We start from the raw sequence: 17,705 nt of genomic DNA on the forward strand, positions 1-17,705 counted from the left end.
TGACTCTTCTCCTGTACAGGTGTATATGACCTGTATATCTTCTCCTGTACAGGTGTATATGACCTCTCTTCTTCTGTACAGGTGTATATGACCTCTCTTCTTCTGTACAGGTGTATATGACCTCTCTTCTCCTGTACAGGTGTATATGACCTCTCTTCTCCTGTACAGGTGTATATGACCTCTCTTCTCCTGTACAGGTGTAACTGACCTCTCTTCTTCTGTACAGGTGTATATGACCTCTCTTCTCCTGTACAGGTGTATATGACCTCTCTTCTCCTGTACAGGTGTAACTGACCTCTCTTCTCCTGTACAGGTGTAACTGACCTCTCTTCTTCTGTACAGGTGTATATGACCTCTCTTCTCCTGTACAGGTGTATATGACCTCTCTTCTCCTGTACAGGTGTATATGACCTCTCTTCTCCTGTACAGGTGTATATGACCTCTCTTCTTCTGTACAGGTGTATATGACCTCTCTTCTTCTGTACAGGTGTATATGACCTCTCTTCTCCTGTACAGGTGTATATGACCTCTCTTCTCCTGTACAGGTGTATATGACCTCTCTTCTCCTGTACAGGTGTATATGACCTCTCTTCTTCTGTACAGGTGTATATGACCTCTCTTCTTCTGTACAGGTGTATATGACCTCTCTTCTTCTGTACAGGTGTATCTGACCTCTCTTCTTCTGTACAGGTGTATATGACCTCTCTTCTCCTGTACAGGTGTATATGACCTCTCTTCTCCTGTACAGGTGTATCTGACCTCTCTTCTCCTGAACAGGTGTATCTGACCTCTCTTCTCCTGAACAGGTGTATATGACCTCTCTTCTCCTGTACAGGTGTATCTGACCTCTCTTCTCCTGTACAGGTGTATATGACCTCTCTTCTCCTGTACAGGTGTATATGACCTCTCTTCTCCTGTACAGGTGTATCTGACCTCTCTTCTCCTGTACAGGTGTATCTGACCTCTCTTCTCCTGTACAGGTGTATCTGACCTCTCTTCTCCTGTACAGGTGTATCTGACCTCTCTTCTCCTGTACAGGTGTATATGACCTCTCTTCTCCTGAACAGGTGTATATGACCTCTCTTCTCCTGTACAGGTGTATATGACTCTCTCTCTCTCTCTCTGAACAGGTGTATATGACCTCTCTTCTCCTGTACAGGTGTATATGACCTCTCTTCTCCTGTACAGGTGTATATGACCTCTCTTCTCCTGAACAGGTGTATATGACCTCTCTTCTCCTGTACAGGTGTATATGACCTCTCTCTCCTGAACAGGTGTATATGACCTCTCTTCTCCTGAACAGGTGTATATGACCTCTCTTCTCCTGAACAGGTGTATCTGACCTCTCTTCTCCTGTACAGGTGTATCTGACCTCTCTTCTTCTGTACAGGTGTATATGACCTCTCTTCTCCTGTACAGGTGTATATGACCTCTCTTCTCCTGTACAGGTGTATATGACCTCTCTTCTCCTGTACAGGTGTATATGACCTCTCTTCTCCTGTACAGGTGTATATGACCTCTCTTCTCCTGTACAGGTGTATCTGACCTCTCTCTTGAACTGTATATGACCTCTCTTCTCCTGTACAGGTGTATATGACCTCTCTTCTCCTGTACAGGTGTATATGACCTCTCTCTCTCTGTACAGGTGTATATGACCTCTCTTCTCCTGTACAGGTGTATATGACTCTCTCCTGTACAGGTGTATATGACCTCTCTTCTTCTCCTGTACAGGTGTATATGACCTCTCTTCTCCTGTACAGGTGTATATGACCTCTCTTCTCTGTACAGGTGTATATGACCTCTCTTCTTCTGTACAGGTGTATATGACCTCTCTTCTTCTGTACAGGTGTATATGACCTCTCTTCTTCTGTACAGGTGTATATGACCTCTCTTCTCCTGTACAGGTGTATATGACCTCTCTTCTCCTGTACAGGTGTATATGACCTCTCTTCTCCTGAACAGGTGTATCTGACCTCTCTTCTCCTGAACAGGTGTATATGACCTCTCTTCTCCTGTACAGGTGTATATGACCTCTCTTCTCCTGTACAGGTGTATCTGACCTCTCTTCTCCTGAACAGGTGTATATGACCTCTCTTCTCCTGAACAGGTGTATATGACCTCTCTTCTCCTGTACAGGTGTATCTGACCTCTCTTCTCCTGAACAGGTGTATCTGACCTCTCTTCTCCTGTACAGGTGTATCTGACCTCTCTTCTTCTGTACAGGTGTATCTGACCTCTCTTCTTCTGTACAGGTGTATATGACCTCTCTTCTCCTGTACAGGTGTATCTGACCTCTCTTCTTCTGTACAGGTGTATCTGACCTCTCTTCTCCTGTACAGGTGTATATGACCTCTCTTCTCCTGTACAGGTGTATCTGACCTCTCTTCTCCTGTACAGGTGTATATGACCTCTCTTCTTCTGTACAGGTGTATATGACCTCTCTTCTCCTGAACAGGTGTATATGACCTCTCTTCTCAGGTGTATATGACCTCTCTTCTCCTGTACAGGTGTATATGACCTCTCTTCTTCTGTACAGGTGTATATGACCTCTCTTCTCCTGTACAGGTGTATCTGACCTCTCTTCTCCTGTACAGGTGTATCTGACCTCTCTTCTCCTGAACAGGTGTATCTGACTCTCTCTTCTTCTGTACAGGTGTATCTGACCTCTCTTCTTCTGTACAGGTGTATATGACCTCTCTTCTTCTGTACAGGTGTATCTGACCTCTCTTCTTCTGTACAGGTGTATATGACCTCTCTTCTCCTGTACAGGTGTATATGACCTCTCTTCTTCTGTACAGGTGTATCTGACCTCTCTTCTCCTGTACAGGTGTATATGACCTCTCTTCTCCTGTACAGGTGTATATGACCTCTCTTCTCCTGTACAGGTGTATCTGACCTCTCTTCTCCTGTACAGGTGTATATGACCTCTCTTCTCCTGTACAGGTGTATCTGACCTCTCTTCTCCTGTACAGGTGTATCTGACCTCTCTTCTCCTGTACAGGTGTATATAACCTCTCTTCTCCTGAACAGGTGTATATGACCTCTCTTCTCCTGAACAGGTGTAACTGACCTCTCTTCTCCTGTACAGGTGTAACTGACCTCTCTTCTCCTGTACAGGTGTAACTGACCTCTCTTCTCCTGTACAGGTGTAACTGACCTCTCTTCTCCTGTACAGGTGTATATGACCTCTCTTCTCCTGTACAGGTGTAACTGACCTCTCTTCTCCTGTACAGGTGTATATGACCTCTCTTCTCCTGTACAGGTGTATATGACTCTCTTCTTCTTCTGTACAGGTGTATATGACCTCTCTTCTCCTGTACAGGTGTATATGACCTCTCTTCTCCTGTACAGGTGTATATGACCTCTCTTCTTCTGTACAGGTGTATATGACCTCTCTTCTTCTGTACAGGTGTATATGACCTCTCTTCTCCTGTACAGGTGTATATGACCTCTCTTCTCCTGTACAGGTGTATATGACCTCTCTTCTCCTGTACAGGTGTATATGACCTCTCTTCTTCTGTACAGGTGTATATGACCTCTCTTCTTCTGTACAGGTGTATATGACCTCTCTTCTCCTGTACAGGTGTATATGACCTCTCTTCTCCTGTACAGGTGTATATGACCTCTCTTCTCCTGTACAGGTGTATCTGACCTCTCTTCTCCTGAACAGGTGTATCTGACCTCTCTTCTCCTGTACAGGTGTATATGACCTCTCTTCTCCTGTACAGGTGTATATGACCTCTCTTCTCCTGTACAGGTGTATATGACCTCTCTTCTCCTGTACAGGTGTATCTGACCTCTCTTCTCCTGTACAGGTGTATCTGACCTCTCTTCTCCTGAACAGGTGTATATGACCTCTCTTCTCCTGAACAGGTGTATATGACCTCTCTTCTCCTGTACAGGTGTATATGACCTCTCTTCTCCTGTACAGGTGTAACTGACCTCTCTTCTCCTGTACAGGTGTAACTGACCTCTCTTCTCCTGTACAGGTGTAACTGACCTCTCTTCTCCTGTACAGGTGTATATGACCTCTCTTCTCCTGTACAGGTGTATATGACCTCTTCTCCTGTACAGGTGTAACTCCTGTACAGGTGTATATGACCTCTCTTCTCCTGTACAGGTGTATATGACCTCTCTTCTTCTGTACAGGTGTATATGACCTCTCTTCTTCTGTACAGGTGTATATGACCTCTCTTCTCCTGTACAGGTGTATATGACCTCTCTTCTTCTGTACAGGTGTATATGACCTCTCTTCTTCTGTACAGGTGTATATGACCTCTCTTCTCCTGTACAGGTGTATATGACCTCTCTTCTCCTGTACAGGTGTATATGACCTCTCTTCTCCTGTACAGGTGTATCTGACCTCTCTTCTTCTGTACAGGTGTATATGACCTCTCTCTTCTGTACAGGTGTATATGACCTCTCTTCTCTGTACAGGTGTATATGACCTCTCTTCTTCTGTACAGGTGTATATGACCTCTCTTCTTCTGTACAGGTGTATATGACCTCTCTTCTTCTGTACAGGTGTATATGACCTCTCTTCTTCTGTACAGGTGTATATGACCTCTCTTCTCCTGTACAGGTGTATATGACTCTCTTCTCCTGTACAGGTGTATCTGACCTCTCTTCTCCTGTACAGGTGTATATGACCTCTCTTCTCCTGTACAGGTGTATATGACCTCTCTTCTCCTGTACAGGTGTATATGACCACTCTTCTTCTGTACAGGTGTATATGACCTCTCTTCTCCTGTACAGGTGTATCTGACCTCTCTTCTCCTGTACAGGTGTATAGGTGACCCTCTCTTCTCCTGTACAGGTGTATATGACCTCTCTTCTCCTGTACAGGTGTATATGACCTCTCTTCTCCTGTACAGGTGTATATGACCTCTCTTCTCCTGTACAGGTGACCTACAGGTGTATATGACCTCTCTTCTCCTGTACAGGTGTATATGACCTCTCTTCTCCTGTACAGGTGTATATGACCTCTCTTCTCCTGTACAGGTGTATCTGACCTCTCTTCTCCTGTACAGGTGTATATGTCTCTTCTCCTGTACAGGTGTATATGACCTCTCTTCTCCTGTACAGGTGTATATGACCTCTCTTCTCCTGAACAGGTGTATCTGACCTCTCTTCTCCTGTACAGGTGTATCTGACCTCTCTTCTCCTGAACAGGTGTATCTGACCTCTCTTCTCCTGAACAGGTGTATCTGACCTCTCTTCTCCTGTACAGGTGTATCTGACCTCTCTTCTCCTGTACAGGTGTATCTGACCTCTCTTCTCCTGTACAGGTGTATCTGACCTCTCTTCTCCTGAACAGGTGTATCTGACCTCTCTTCTCCTGAACAGGTGTAACTGACCTCTCTTCTCCTGTACAGGTGTATCTGACCTCTCTTCTCCTGTACAGGTGTATCTGACCTCTCTTCTCCTGAACAGGTGTATATGACATCTCTTCTCCTGTACAGGTGTATATGACCTCTCTTCTCCTGTACAGGTGTAACTGACCTCTCTTCTCCTGAACAGGTGTATCTGACCTCTCTTCTCCTGTACAGGTGTATATGACCTCTCTTCTCCTGTACAGGTGTATATGTACCTATATGACTCTCTTCTCTGTACAGGTGTATATGACCTCTCTTCTCCTGTACAGGTGTATATGACCTCTCTTCTCCTGTACAGGTGTATATGACCTCTCTTCTCCTGTACAGGTGTATATGACCTCTCTTCTCCTGTACAGGTGTATATGACCTCTCTTCTCCTGTACAGGTGTATATGACCTCTCTTCTCCTGTACAGGTGTATATGACCTCTCTTCTCCTGTACAGGTGTATATGACCTCTCTTCTCCTGTACAGGTGTATATGACCTCTCTTCTCCTGTACAGGTGTATATGACCTCTCTTCTCCTGTACAGGTGTATATGACCTCTCTTCTCCTGTACAGGTGTATATGACCTCTCTTCTCCTGTACAGGTGTATATGACCTCTCTTCTCCTGTACAGGTGTATATGACCTCTCTTCTCCTGTACAGGTGTATATGACCTCTCTTCTCCTGTACAGGTGTATATGACTCTTCTCCTGTACAGGTGTATCTGACCTCTCTTCTCCTGTACAGGTGTATCTGACCTCTCTTCTCCTGAACAGGTGTATCTGACCTCTCTTCTCCTGTACAGGTGTATCTGACCTCTCTTCTCCTGTACAGGTGTATCTGACCTCTCTTCTCCTGAACAGGTGTATCTGACCTCTCTTCTCCTGAACAGGTGTATATGACCTCTCTTCTCCTGTACAGGTGTATATGACCTCTCTTCTCCTGTACAGGTGTATATGACCTCTCTTCTCCTGTACAGGTGTATATGACCTCTCTTCTCCTGAACAGGTGTATCTGACCTCTCTTCTCCTGAACAGGTGTATATGACCTCTCTTCTCCTGTACAGGTGTATATGACTGACCTCTCTTCTCCTGTACAGGTGTATATGACCTCTCTTCTCCTGTACAGGTGTATATGACCTCTCTTCTCCTGTACAGGTGTATATGACCTCTCTTCTCCTGTACAGGTGTATATGACCTCTCTTCTCCTGTACAGGTGTATCTGACCTCTCTTCTCCTGTACAGGTGTATATGACCTCTCTTCTCCTGTACAGGTGTATATGACCTCTCTTCTCCTGTACAGGTGTATATGACCTCTCTTCTCCTGTACAGGTGTATCTGACCTCTCTTCTCCTGAACAGGTGTATATGACCTCTCTTCTCCTGAACAGGTGTATCTGACCACTCTTCTCCTGAACAGGTGTATATGACCTCTCTTCTCCTGTACAGGTGTATATGACCACTCTTCTCCTGTACAGGTGTATATAACCTCTCTTCTCCTGAACAGGTGTATCTGACCACTCTTCTCCTGTACAGGTGTATATAACCTCTCTTCTCCTGTACAGGTGTATATGACCTCTCTTCTCCTGAACAGGTGTATATGACCTCTCTTCTCCTGTACAGGTGTATATAACCTCTCTTCTCCTGTACAGGTGTATATGACCTCTCTTCTCCTGTACAGGTGTATATAACCTCTCTTCTCCTGTACAGGTGTATATAACCTCTCTTCTCCTGTACAGGTGTATATAACCTCTCTTCTCCTGTACAGGTGTATATAACCTCTCTTCTCCTGTACAGGTGTATATGACCTCTCTTCTCCTGTACAGGTGTATACTGACCTCTCTTCTCCTGTACAGGTGTATATGACCTCTCTTCTCCTGTACAGGTGTATCTGACCTCTCTTCTCCTGAACAGGTGTATATGACCTCTCTTCTCCTGTACAGGTGTATATGACCTCTCTTCTCCTGTACAGGTGTATCTGACCTCTCTTCTCCTGAACAGGTGTATATGACCTCTCTTCTCCTGTACAGGTGTATCTGACCTCTCTTCTCCTGTACAGGTGTATCTGACCTCTCTTCTCCTGAACAGGTGTATCTGACCTCTCCTGAACAGGTGTATCTGACCTCTCTTCTCCTGTACAGGTGTTTCTGGCGGAGTGCATCGGACCTCTCTTCATCTACCTTTTCTTCTACCTCCATCTCCTCAACATCTACGAGCAGAAAGATGACTATACCTCCAATCCCTGCTCAGTGGTCACGTACGTATATGGTGGCAAATTCCAAGGGTATCCCCGACCGGTCCAGCGGCTTCCTTCGGGAGAATGTGTCCTCAAGTTACTCTGTACTCTTCTCCGATGGCCTCACAGGAGCCATCACACTTCTGACACCAATGTAGCTATATTTGGGGGTAGCCCCGACCGGGACTGGAACCCGGGTCCAGCGACTGTCAACCCAACACCTTAGCTTTTATGTCAAGAGATCTGAATCTCTTGACGAGGTCTCTAGGTATTGAGTTAAGGTTGCTACAATCGTCTAGAATGTCTGTGTCGTTGCTGTGAAAGAGAACATGCTGTCAGTCAATTCACCTTGGGTCAAAAGGTCAACTACAAAATAATGATAGCTTCTCTACCCCCACTCTACCTCTTCTCTACCCCCACTCTAGCTCCTTCTCTACCCCCACTCTACCCCCTTCTCTACCCCCACTCTACCCCCTTCTCTACCCCCTTCTCTGCCCCCACTCTACCCCCTTCTCCACCCCCTCTTTTGTCCTCTTTACTACTACCACTATCTTCTCTACCCCACTCTACCCCCTTCTCCACCCCCTCTTTTGTCCTCTTTACTACTACCACTACCTTCTCTACCCCACTCTACCCCCTTCTCTACCCCCTTCTCTTCCCCTTCTCTACCCCCACTCTACCCCCTTCTCTACCCCCACTCTACCCCCTTCTCTACCCCCTTCTCCACCCCCTCTTTTGTCCTCTTTACTACTACCACTACCTTCTCTACCCCCAATCTACCCCCACTCTACCCCCTTCTCTACCCCCACTCTGACCCCTTCTCCACCCCTCTTTTGTCCTCTTTACTACTACCACTATCTTCTCTACCCTCACTCTACCCCCTTCTCCACCCCTCTTTTGTCCTCTTTACTACTACCACTACCTTCTCTACCCCCAGGCTCTACCCCATTCTTCCCTTCTCTACCCCCACTCTACCCCCTTCTCTACCCCCACTCTACCCCCTTCTCTACCCCCTTCTCCACCCTCTTTTGTCCTCTTTACTACTACCACTACCTTCTCTGATCACCCCCAATCTACCCCTTTTTCTCCCCCCACTCTACCCCTCTACCCCTTCTCTACCTCTTTTGTCCTCTTTACTCTACCCCCTTCTCTACCCCCACTCTACCCCCTTCTCTGCCCCATTCTCCACCCCTCTTTTTGTCCTCTTTACTACTACCACTACCTTCTCTACCCCCAATCTACCCCTTCTCTACCCCCACTCTACCCCCTTCTCTACCCCCACTCTACCCCCTTCTCCCTACTGCTGTAGGCTGGCGTGTGTGTGTCACTGTTTCCACTACTTCAGAAGGCTGTTGGAAACCGTCTTCATTCATCGCTTCTCAGACGGCACCTTGCCACTGCAAATCATCATGAGGGTCAGGTCCAGCGAACTCTGGCGCCTAAAACATTCGGGAATTCAATAGTGTTTACGTGTAGCTGTTCAATTGGTCAATGATCAAAGTTTAATTATAAGATCCTTTTTCTCAGTGACTTACCTGGCTAAATAAACCTGGTTAAACACTTGGGAATGTTCACCTCTTAAAACTGAATTAAAACGTAGTCCGGCTAAATGATCTGATAGATAGCTGCTGGCGTTGGGCTTTTGTTATTAAGTGGTGATCTTCCCACCTTGTATCAAAACATCTGATGTCTGGCAGGCCTCTGGTGTTGAGATGTCATGGGATGGAGGGATACTATACTATTATATTCTATATGATGCTATTCTATACTATTATATTCTATACTATTCTATTATATACTATACTATTCTATTCTATACTATTTGATTATATTCTATACTATTCTATTATATACTATTCTATTATATTCTATTCTATACTATTTTATTCTATTCTATACTATTCTATTCTATACTATTATATTCTATTCTATTTTATTCTATTCTATACTATTCTATTCAATACTATTCTATACTATTCTATTATATACTATTATATACTATTCTATACTATTCTATTATATACTATTCTATACTATTCTATTATATACTATTTTATACTATTCTATTATATACTATTTTATATATTCTATTATATACTATTATATACTATTATATACTATTTTATACTATTCTATTATATTTTTATACTATTTATACTATTCTATTATATACTATTTTATACTATTCTATTATATACTATTTTATACTATTCTATTATATACTATTTTATACTATTCTATATATACTATTTTATACTATTCTATTATATACTATTTTATACTATTCTATTATATACTATTTTATACTATTCTATTATATACTATTTTATACTATTCTATTATATACTATTTTATACTATTCTATTATATACTATTTTATACTATTCTATTATATACTATTTTATACTATTCTATTATATACTATTTTATACTATTCTATTATATACTATTTTATACTATTCTATTATATACTATTTTATACTATTCTATTATATACTATTTTATACTATTCTATTATATACTATTTTATACTATTCTATTATATACTATTTTATACTATTCTATTATATACTATTTTATATATTCTATTATATACTATTATACTATTCTATTTATACTATTTTATACTATTCTATTATATACTATTTTACTATTCTATTATATACTATTTTTACTATTCTATTATATACTATTTTATACTATTCTATTATATACTATTTTATACTATTCTATTATATACTATTTTATACTATTCTATTATATACTATTTTATACTATTCTATTATATACTATTTTATACTATTCTATATATACTATTTTATACTATTCTATTATATACTATTTTATACTATTCTATTATATACTATTTTATACTATTCTATTATATACTATTTTATACTATTCTATTATATACTATTTTATACTATTCTATTATATACTATTTTTATATACTATTTTCTATTCTATTATATACTATTTTATACTATTCTATTATATACTATTTTATACTATTCTATTATATACTATTTTATACTATTCTATTATATACTATTTTATACTATTCTATTATATACTATTTTATACTATTCTATTCTATTATATATTCTATTATTTTATACTATTCTATTATATACTATTTTATACTATTCTATTATATACTATTTTATACTATTCTATTATATACTATTTTATACTATTCTATTATATACTATTTTATACTATTCTATTATATACTATTTTATACTATTCTATTATATACTATTTTATACTATTCTATTATATACTATTTTATTTCTATTATATACTATTTTATACTATTATTATATACTATTTTATACTATTCTATTATATACTATTTTATACTATTCTATTATATACTATTTTATACTATTCTATTATATACTATTATATACTATTCTATTATATACTATTTTATACTATTCTATTATATACTATTTTATACTATTCAATTATATACTATTCTATACTATTCTATTATATACTATTTTATACTATTCTATTATATACTATTTTATACTATTCTATTATATACTATTTTATACTATTCTATTATATACTATTATATACTATTTTATACTATTCTATTATATACTATTTTATACTATTCTATTATATACTATTCTATTATATACTATTTTATACTATTCTATTATATACTATTTTATACTATTCTATTATATACTATTCTATACTATTATATTATATACTATTTTATACTATTCTATTATATACTATTCTATACTATTCTATTCTATACTATTTTATACTATTCTATTATATACTATTATATACTATTTTATACTATTCTATTATATACTATTATATACTATTTTATACTATTCTATTATATACTATTCTATACTATACTATTATATACTATTTTATACTATACTATTCTATACTATTTTATACTATTCTATTATATACTATTCTATAGAAAGAGAGAAAGACAGAAAGGTTAATAGATAGAGAAAAAGAAAGAGTGAAATACATTTTATATATATATATACTATTCTATAGTACATAGATTACTATGCTACTCATTATTCATTGATATACTATACTGTTCTATTATATACTATACTATTATGTACTATACTATACTTTTCTATACAATACTATTCTATACTATTATATACATACTATACTGTTCTATTATATGCTATTCGATTATATACGATTATATTCTATGCTATTCTATACTATTATATTATAAACTATTATATTATTTTCTATTATTCTATTACTATACTATTATATACTATACTATATTATTCTAATATTTTCTATTATATACTATACTGTTCTACTCTCAGAACTGCCTGTACTACTGGGGATTTTCTGCTTGGTTAGCCTACTACATCAACCACCCCCTCTACACTCCACCATGTGAGTACCACTCTCAACCAACAAATGAATGAATGGATGACAACTCTCAGTGTTGATAGATGGTTCTGCTGCTTAAGGTGCTGTATGTGTCTTACAGCGTATGGGAATCTCCAAATCTACTCTGCGTTGGTGCTGTTTATGGTATGTAGCATAATCTCCAAGTCTACTCTGTGGTGGTGGTGTTTATGGTATGTAGCCTAATCTCCAAGTCTACTCTGTGGTGGTGGTGTTTATGGTATGTAGCCTAATCTCCAAGTCTACTCTGTGCTGGTGGTGTTTATGGTATGTAGCCTAATCTCCAAGTCTACTCTGTGGTGGTGGTGTTTATGGTATGTAGCCTAATCTCCAAGTCTACTCTGTGGTGGTGGTGTTTATGGTATGTAGCCTAATCTCCAAGTCTACTCTGTGGTGGTGGTGTTTATGGTATGTAGCCTAATCTCCAAGTCTACTCTGTGGTGGTGGTGTTTATGGTATGTAGCCTAATCTCCAAGTCTACTCTGTGGTGGTGGTGTTTATGGTATGTAGCCTAATCTCTAAATCTACTCTGTGGTGGTGGTGTTTATGGTATGTAGCCTAATGTTATATCTCTCAGCCTCATTGCGTTTTCATTGAGTTCAGAACAACAGAGGAAAACATTCTTCATCTTCTTTCCCAAAAAATGTATTTCTCTCTTTTTCTCTTTCTATATTTCTGTCTGTCTCTCTCTCTCTCTCTCTGTCTCTCTCTCTCTCTCTCTCTCTCTCTCTCTCTCTCTCTCTCTCTCTCTCTCTCTCTCTCTCTGTTTTCTTTATTTCTTTTTCTCTTTCTATATTTCTGTCTCTCTCTCTCTCTCTCTGTCTCTCTCTCGTTTTCTTTATTTCTGTCTCTCTCTCTCTCTCTCTCTCTCTCTCTCTCTCTCTCGTTTTCTTTATTTCTTTCTTTCTGTCTTTCTTTGTACTCCCAGCTCTGTGAAGCTGGAAACTTCTCAATTCATTTGGCTCTCAATAACTTGGGCTGTAATGGTGAGTTGCTTTCCAGCATTTCTGAATGTGTTGTATTGATTGCATATTCCAGAACAATGTCATAGCCAAGATAGGTAATAGGGAGCAAGTTCCTGAAATATTTCTCACAAATTGCTAGTTGAGTCAGGAACATCTGTGTGGTAGTTTGCCAGCTGAGAAGATATTTCCATGATGAATCACAACCTTCTCACAGTTGTGTCCTGCTGTCTACTAGGTCTGAGGCCCAAGCGGATCCCTTACCCCACCAGGAACCCCTTCACATGGCTCTTCTTCTTCGTGTCATGTCCCAACTACACCTATGAGGTGGGTCAAACTCACAGAGATAGATAAGAGGACTCTGGAACCCAATAGCTTGTTTTAGCCTGAGCAGTGCCATTGAGGATTTTTCACAATTTTGAAGTAGTCATCTGGGTGGATCGTCCTATGTGTTAAGGAAGGATTCCATAATTCCATGCAGGTCATCAGGAGGGATCATCCAATGAATTATATTCGTTAGCAAACATTCCATAACTGCAGGTGGCTGCAAATCACCAACCTTGTCTGTATACCTGTTTAAATAAACACACTCTAGATGGCAGTGTGCCCCCTTTCAGTTTGTTTACCAACTCATAGAAGTAACAGAATAAGAATAATGGACCACTTCAAAATGGAGATGGCCTCAAGGGCACTGCCTGTGCTCTCAGAAGCTACTTTAACACAGTCTTGTATGTATACATTTAAGTATGGCTGGCCCAGGCGGGAATTGAACCCACAACCCTTGGTGTTGCAAGTGTTGTGCTCTATTGACTTAGTCACACAGGAGAGTCTAGACTTAAGTTGCCTTTGTAGCATAATAGCGAAGACGTCAAAACTATGAAATAACACATATGGAATCATGTAGTAAGCAAAAAAGTGTTAAACAAATCAAAATATATTTTATATTTGAGATTCTTCAAAGTAGCCAACCTTTGCCTTGATGAACGCATTGCACACTCTTGGCATTCTCTCAACCAGCTTCATGAGGTAGTCACCTGGAATGCATTGTGGAATTTCGTTCCTTCTTAATGTGTTAGAGCTGATCAGTTGTGCTGGGTGGTGTACAGAAGATATCCCTTTTTGGTTAAAGGCCAAGTTCATATTATGGCAGCAACAGCTCAAATAAGCAAAGAGAATCGACAGTCCATCATTACTTTAAGACATGAAGGTCAGTCAATCAAACACTTTCTCGGTTACAACATGATTCCATATGTGTTATTTCATAGTTTTTACGTCTTCACTATTTATTCTACAATGTAGAAAATAGTCAAAATAAAGAAACACCCTTGAATGAGTAGGTGCGTCCCAAACTTCTGACTGATACGGTATATGTTTTGATTCGTCAGGTGGGGACGTGGTTGAGTTTCTCCATCATGACACAGTGTGTTCCAGGTAAAACTACACATCTTTCATCGTTTCACGTGTACTTAGGTGGTAAATGTTAGAAGCTGCTTACACACATTTTCATAATACTAAGGCACTAGAATCAGATCAGATCAAGCGTTAACCGTTGATAAGCCGACACCTGCATAGCTCGATGTTTTGACAGGGAACAATCACGTTGGAGCTGTCAAATCGGTGAAATAGCTGCTCTTCAAATCAAATCGTATTTGATAATGTGATCGTTGTCACAAAGCCACACCCGTCCCACTCATTTATGAAGTGCAGAATGAGAAAACGTATAGAAATATAGCCACCCGTGGGAGAGATTGTCATACCAGTTACGTTGTACTCTGTAAATATTCTGGTACACTGCCAGTTCAGTTATGTTGTACTGTGTAAATAAAGGTTATGCTGGTACACTGCCAGTTCTGCAGTCTCGATAAAGATTGAAATTGAAATTGAAAGACTGACATAAGTACGTGTGATACTAAAGAGACAATTCCATTCCTTTGTTTAAGTTTTAGTCACCAATTTCGTGACTCTACTAACTAACTAACTAACTAACTAACTAACTGTTGTGTCTGTCTCTTTCCACAGTGGCTCTGTTCACGTTGCTGGGCTTCATCCAGATGACTATCTGGGCACGGGGAAAACATAAGATGTACACCAGAGAGTTTACAGACTACCCTGAACTAAGATCAGCTATCATCCCTTTGTTCCTTTGAGCCAGCCAGGATTAACAACAAGAGCCTAATCCTTAATTATACCCCTATTCCTTAATTATACCCCTGTTCCTTAATTATACCCCTGTTCCTTAATTATACCCCTGTTCCTTAATTATACCCCTGTTCTTTAATTATACCCCTGTTCCTTAATTATACCCCTGTTCCTTAATTATACCCCTGTTCCTTAATTATACCCCTGTTCCTTAATTATACCCCTGTTCCTTAATTTATACCCCTGTTCCTTAATAAGGGTTGCAAAACATTCTGGTAACTTGTCACCAAATCCCCAGTTTATCCCAGAAATCCCAGTTCTAAATTCCACGTAATCAGAAGGAAATAAGCAAGGAAATCTGTAATCGTCCACCCAGGATTTCTGGAACACCTGGGAATTTTGGGTAAATTACCAAAATTGTGCGCAAACCTATTCGCTATACTTTTGGCCAGAGCCACATAGGCCTCTTGCCAAATGTAGTGTACTACATAGGGAATAGAATGTTATTTTAGACAGACCCATTGCATACTCTACTACAGTTAGAGAAAGCAGTGTACTGGACACTGTGGTAATAGTGCACCTGTAGGGGATATGATGTGGCTCTGACCAAAAGGAGTGACACTATATGGGGGGGACAACAGATACCCAGTCAATAAGCGAGCTGTATATAAATGAACTTTGTGACAGCCTCTCGGTCAGAATAGGGTTACAAGGCCTCACTCAGGCCTGTGACTTAACCTCATCACTCAACTCTACACTAAAAGTGTACATTTGTAGTAAGGTTATGGGTTTACACAGATAGATAGATAATAGATTGGTTTGATTCCCTTTAGTCGTAGAGAATTTATACATATTTTTTTATTCACCATAATCATTGTTGCAGCACAGTTCATGTGAGTGACAATGTGTATACGTTATAGTAGTGCACTTGAAGTCTAGTGCACTTGAAGTCTAGTGCACTTGAAGTCTAGTGCACTTGAAGTCCAGTCTAGTGCACTTGTTCCCCTGTTGAAGGACGGACGGCCCTGTTCAGTCAAATCAGATATGAAGTAACCATAACTTTTAATTTGTGTGATATTAATAGTATTTTTTAAATCTTATTTGTTTACGTTGTTAGTTTTACAGTGGAACTGCTCTATTTGTTTTGTTCACAGTAACTTTGTGTTATTATTGAACCCATTTGGATTTAACAGGGTCAGTGTTTTGCTGTTAAAGCAGGGCATCAGTTGAAGTTGATACACATATCTATTCTCATCCATAATACTAGCTATGACAGGGATGGGCAACTGGCAGCTCGCGAGGGGCCCCTTATGAAGGCCCTCGCTGGTGCTGGAGGGGGTGGGGGTGGTAGAATGCACAAGGTGCCATTTTGAAATGTGGTTGTACATCAGCAGTTTTTCTCTTGTTTTCTCTTTATTTATCTTTGATCAGTAAATTAGTCTAGCAGCCAGCTATAAACAAAAGGTTAGTAATCGTGGTGGATTCACCAGCCTGGGGGGCATTTGATTTTGTTGGGCAGCCTCACATTTCTCTCCACCCCATAGAAAAATGAGTAGAATTAAAGGAAATATGTTAGAAAATTACCAAATCTGCTCTCTGTCCCAATGGTCAAAATTTTTTAGAATTGTAAAATACTTGATTTAAAACAGCAAAATGTTCTTTACATCCCAATGGCAAAACGTGTAGAATATATAAACCAAGCAAGATATTTCTACATTATTTGAACGGCTATGTAAATGAGCTAAGCATTATTAGTATTTTTTGGTATATAAATGTGGGTATACAGACCCGCCAGCCACTATGGCCCCTCATAATGACTTCAGATTTTTTTTGTGGCTCCCAACCCCATCATAGTTGCCCGTCTCTGATCGTAGGAAATGGAAGCGTAAATCCAAAGCGTCTTCTTGATTAGAAACAGCATTTGTAACATGTTAAACACAGTTATCATGACATTTCAAATGACAAACTGAAAATGACATGAAGTTTCAAAAACAACAAAAAAATGGTAACAATAAAATAAACAATATATTTTGCGGTTTGTTCGTTACTTTGTGTTTGAGTCCACTACAACGGGAGTGAAAGCCTATATCATATATGTGCAGGCTTTCATTCCAGCCAAGCAGAAACTCACCTGATTCAACTAATCAACTAAGAGTCATTGTCTTCAACCGAGACTGCTTGGCTAGAACAAAAGCCTGCACCCACACGGCCCTCTGTGGTTAGAGTGTTGGGCCAGTCACTGAAAGGTTGCTAGATCAAATCCCTGAGTTGACAAGATACAAATCTGTCGTTATGCCGTCATTGTAAATAAGAATTTGTTCTTAACTGACTTGCCTAGTTAAATAAAAGGTCAAATTACATTGTTCCCCTGCACTATACATTAGGTGAGCATATAAAGCTGTGCTTAGGATATGACATCTGAAACTTTACCTCTTCAAAGCATATCTTAAATAATCCCACACCAACCCACCTCCCTACCAGCACTAATAGCTACCTTGAGGGGGGAAAAAATGTACTTATTATGATTGTGGTTGTCTCACTTAGCTCTCTGTAAGTCTCTCTGGATAAGAGCGTCTGCTAAATGACT

At 39.5% G+C, this 17,705-nt stretch overlaps 1 protein-coding gene across 2 annotated transcripts in view; it reads left to right on the plus strand.

Annotated features, from left to right (window-relative positions):
- The window catches only part of LOC112260940 (very-long-chain enoyl-CoA reductase), a 32,073-nt gene extending 15,634 nt beyond the window's left edge, over positions 1–16,439 (plus strand). For both annotated transcript variants that reach the window (XM_042329160.1, XM_042329159.1), the window contains 8 exons: positions 7,498–7,613; positions 8,902–9,007; positions 11,930–12,002; positions 12,100–12,143; positions 12,946–13,003; positions 13,218–13,306; positions 14,365–14,410; positions 14,999–16,439. In XM_042329160.1, coding sequence (XP_042185094.1) covers positions 7,498–7,613; positions 8,902–9,007; positions 11,930–12,002; positions 12,100–12,143; positions 12,946–13,003; positions 13,218–13,306; positions 14,365–14,410; positions 14,999–15,126 — 660 coding nt within the window. In that variant the 3' untranslated portion in view covers positions 15,127–16,439. The remainder of the gene's footprint in view (positions 1–7,497; positions 7,614–8,901; positions 9,008–11,929; positions 12,003–12,099; positions 12,144–12,945; positions 13,004–13,217; positions 13,307–14,364; positions 14,411–14,998) is intronic.
- Positions 16,440–17,705: the final 1,266 nt, after the last annotated feature.

The sequence above is a fragment of the Oncorhynchus tshawytscha genome, linkage group LG10 (genome assembly GCF_018296145.1).
Source record: "Oncorhynchus tshawytscha isolate Ot180627B linkage group LG10, Otsh_v2.0, whole genome shotgun sequence".
Taxonomy (NCBI): domain Eukaryota; kingdom Metazoa; phylum Chordata; class Actinopteri; order Salmoniformes; family Salmonidae; genus Oncorhynchus; species Oncorhynchus tshawytscha.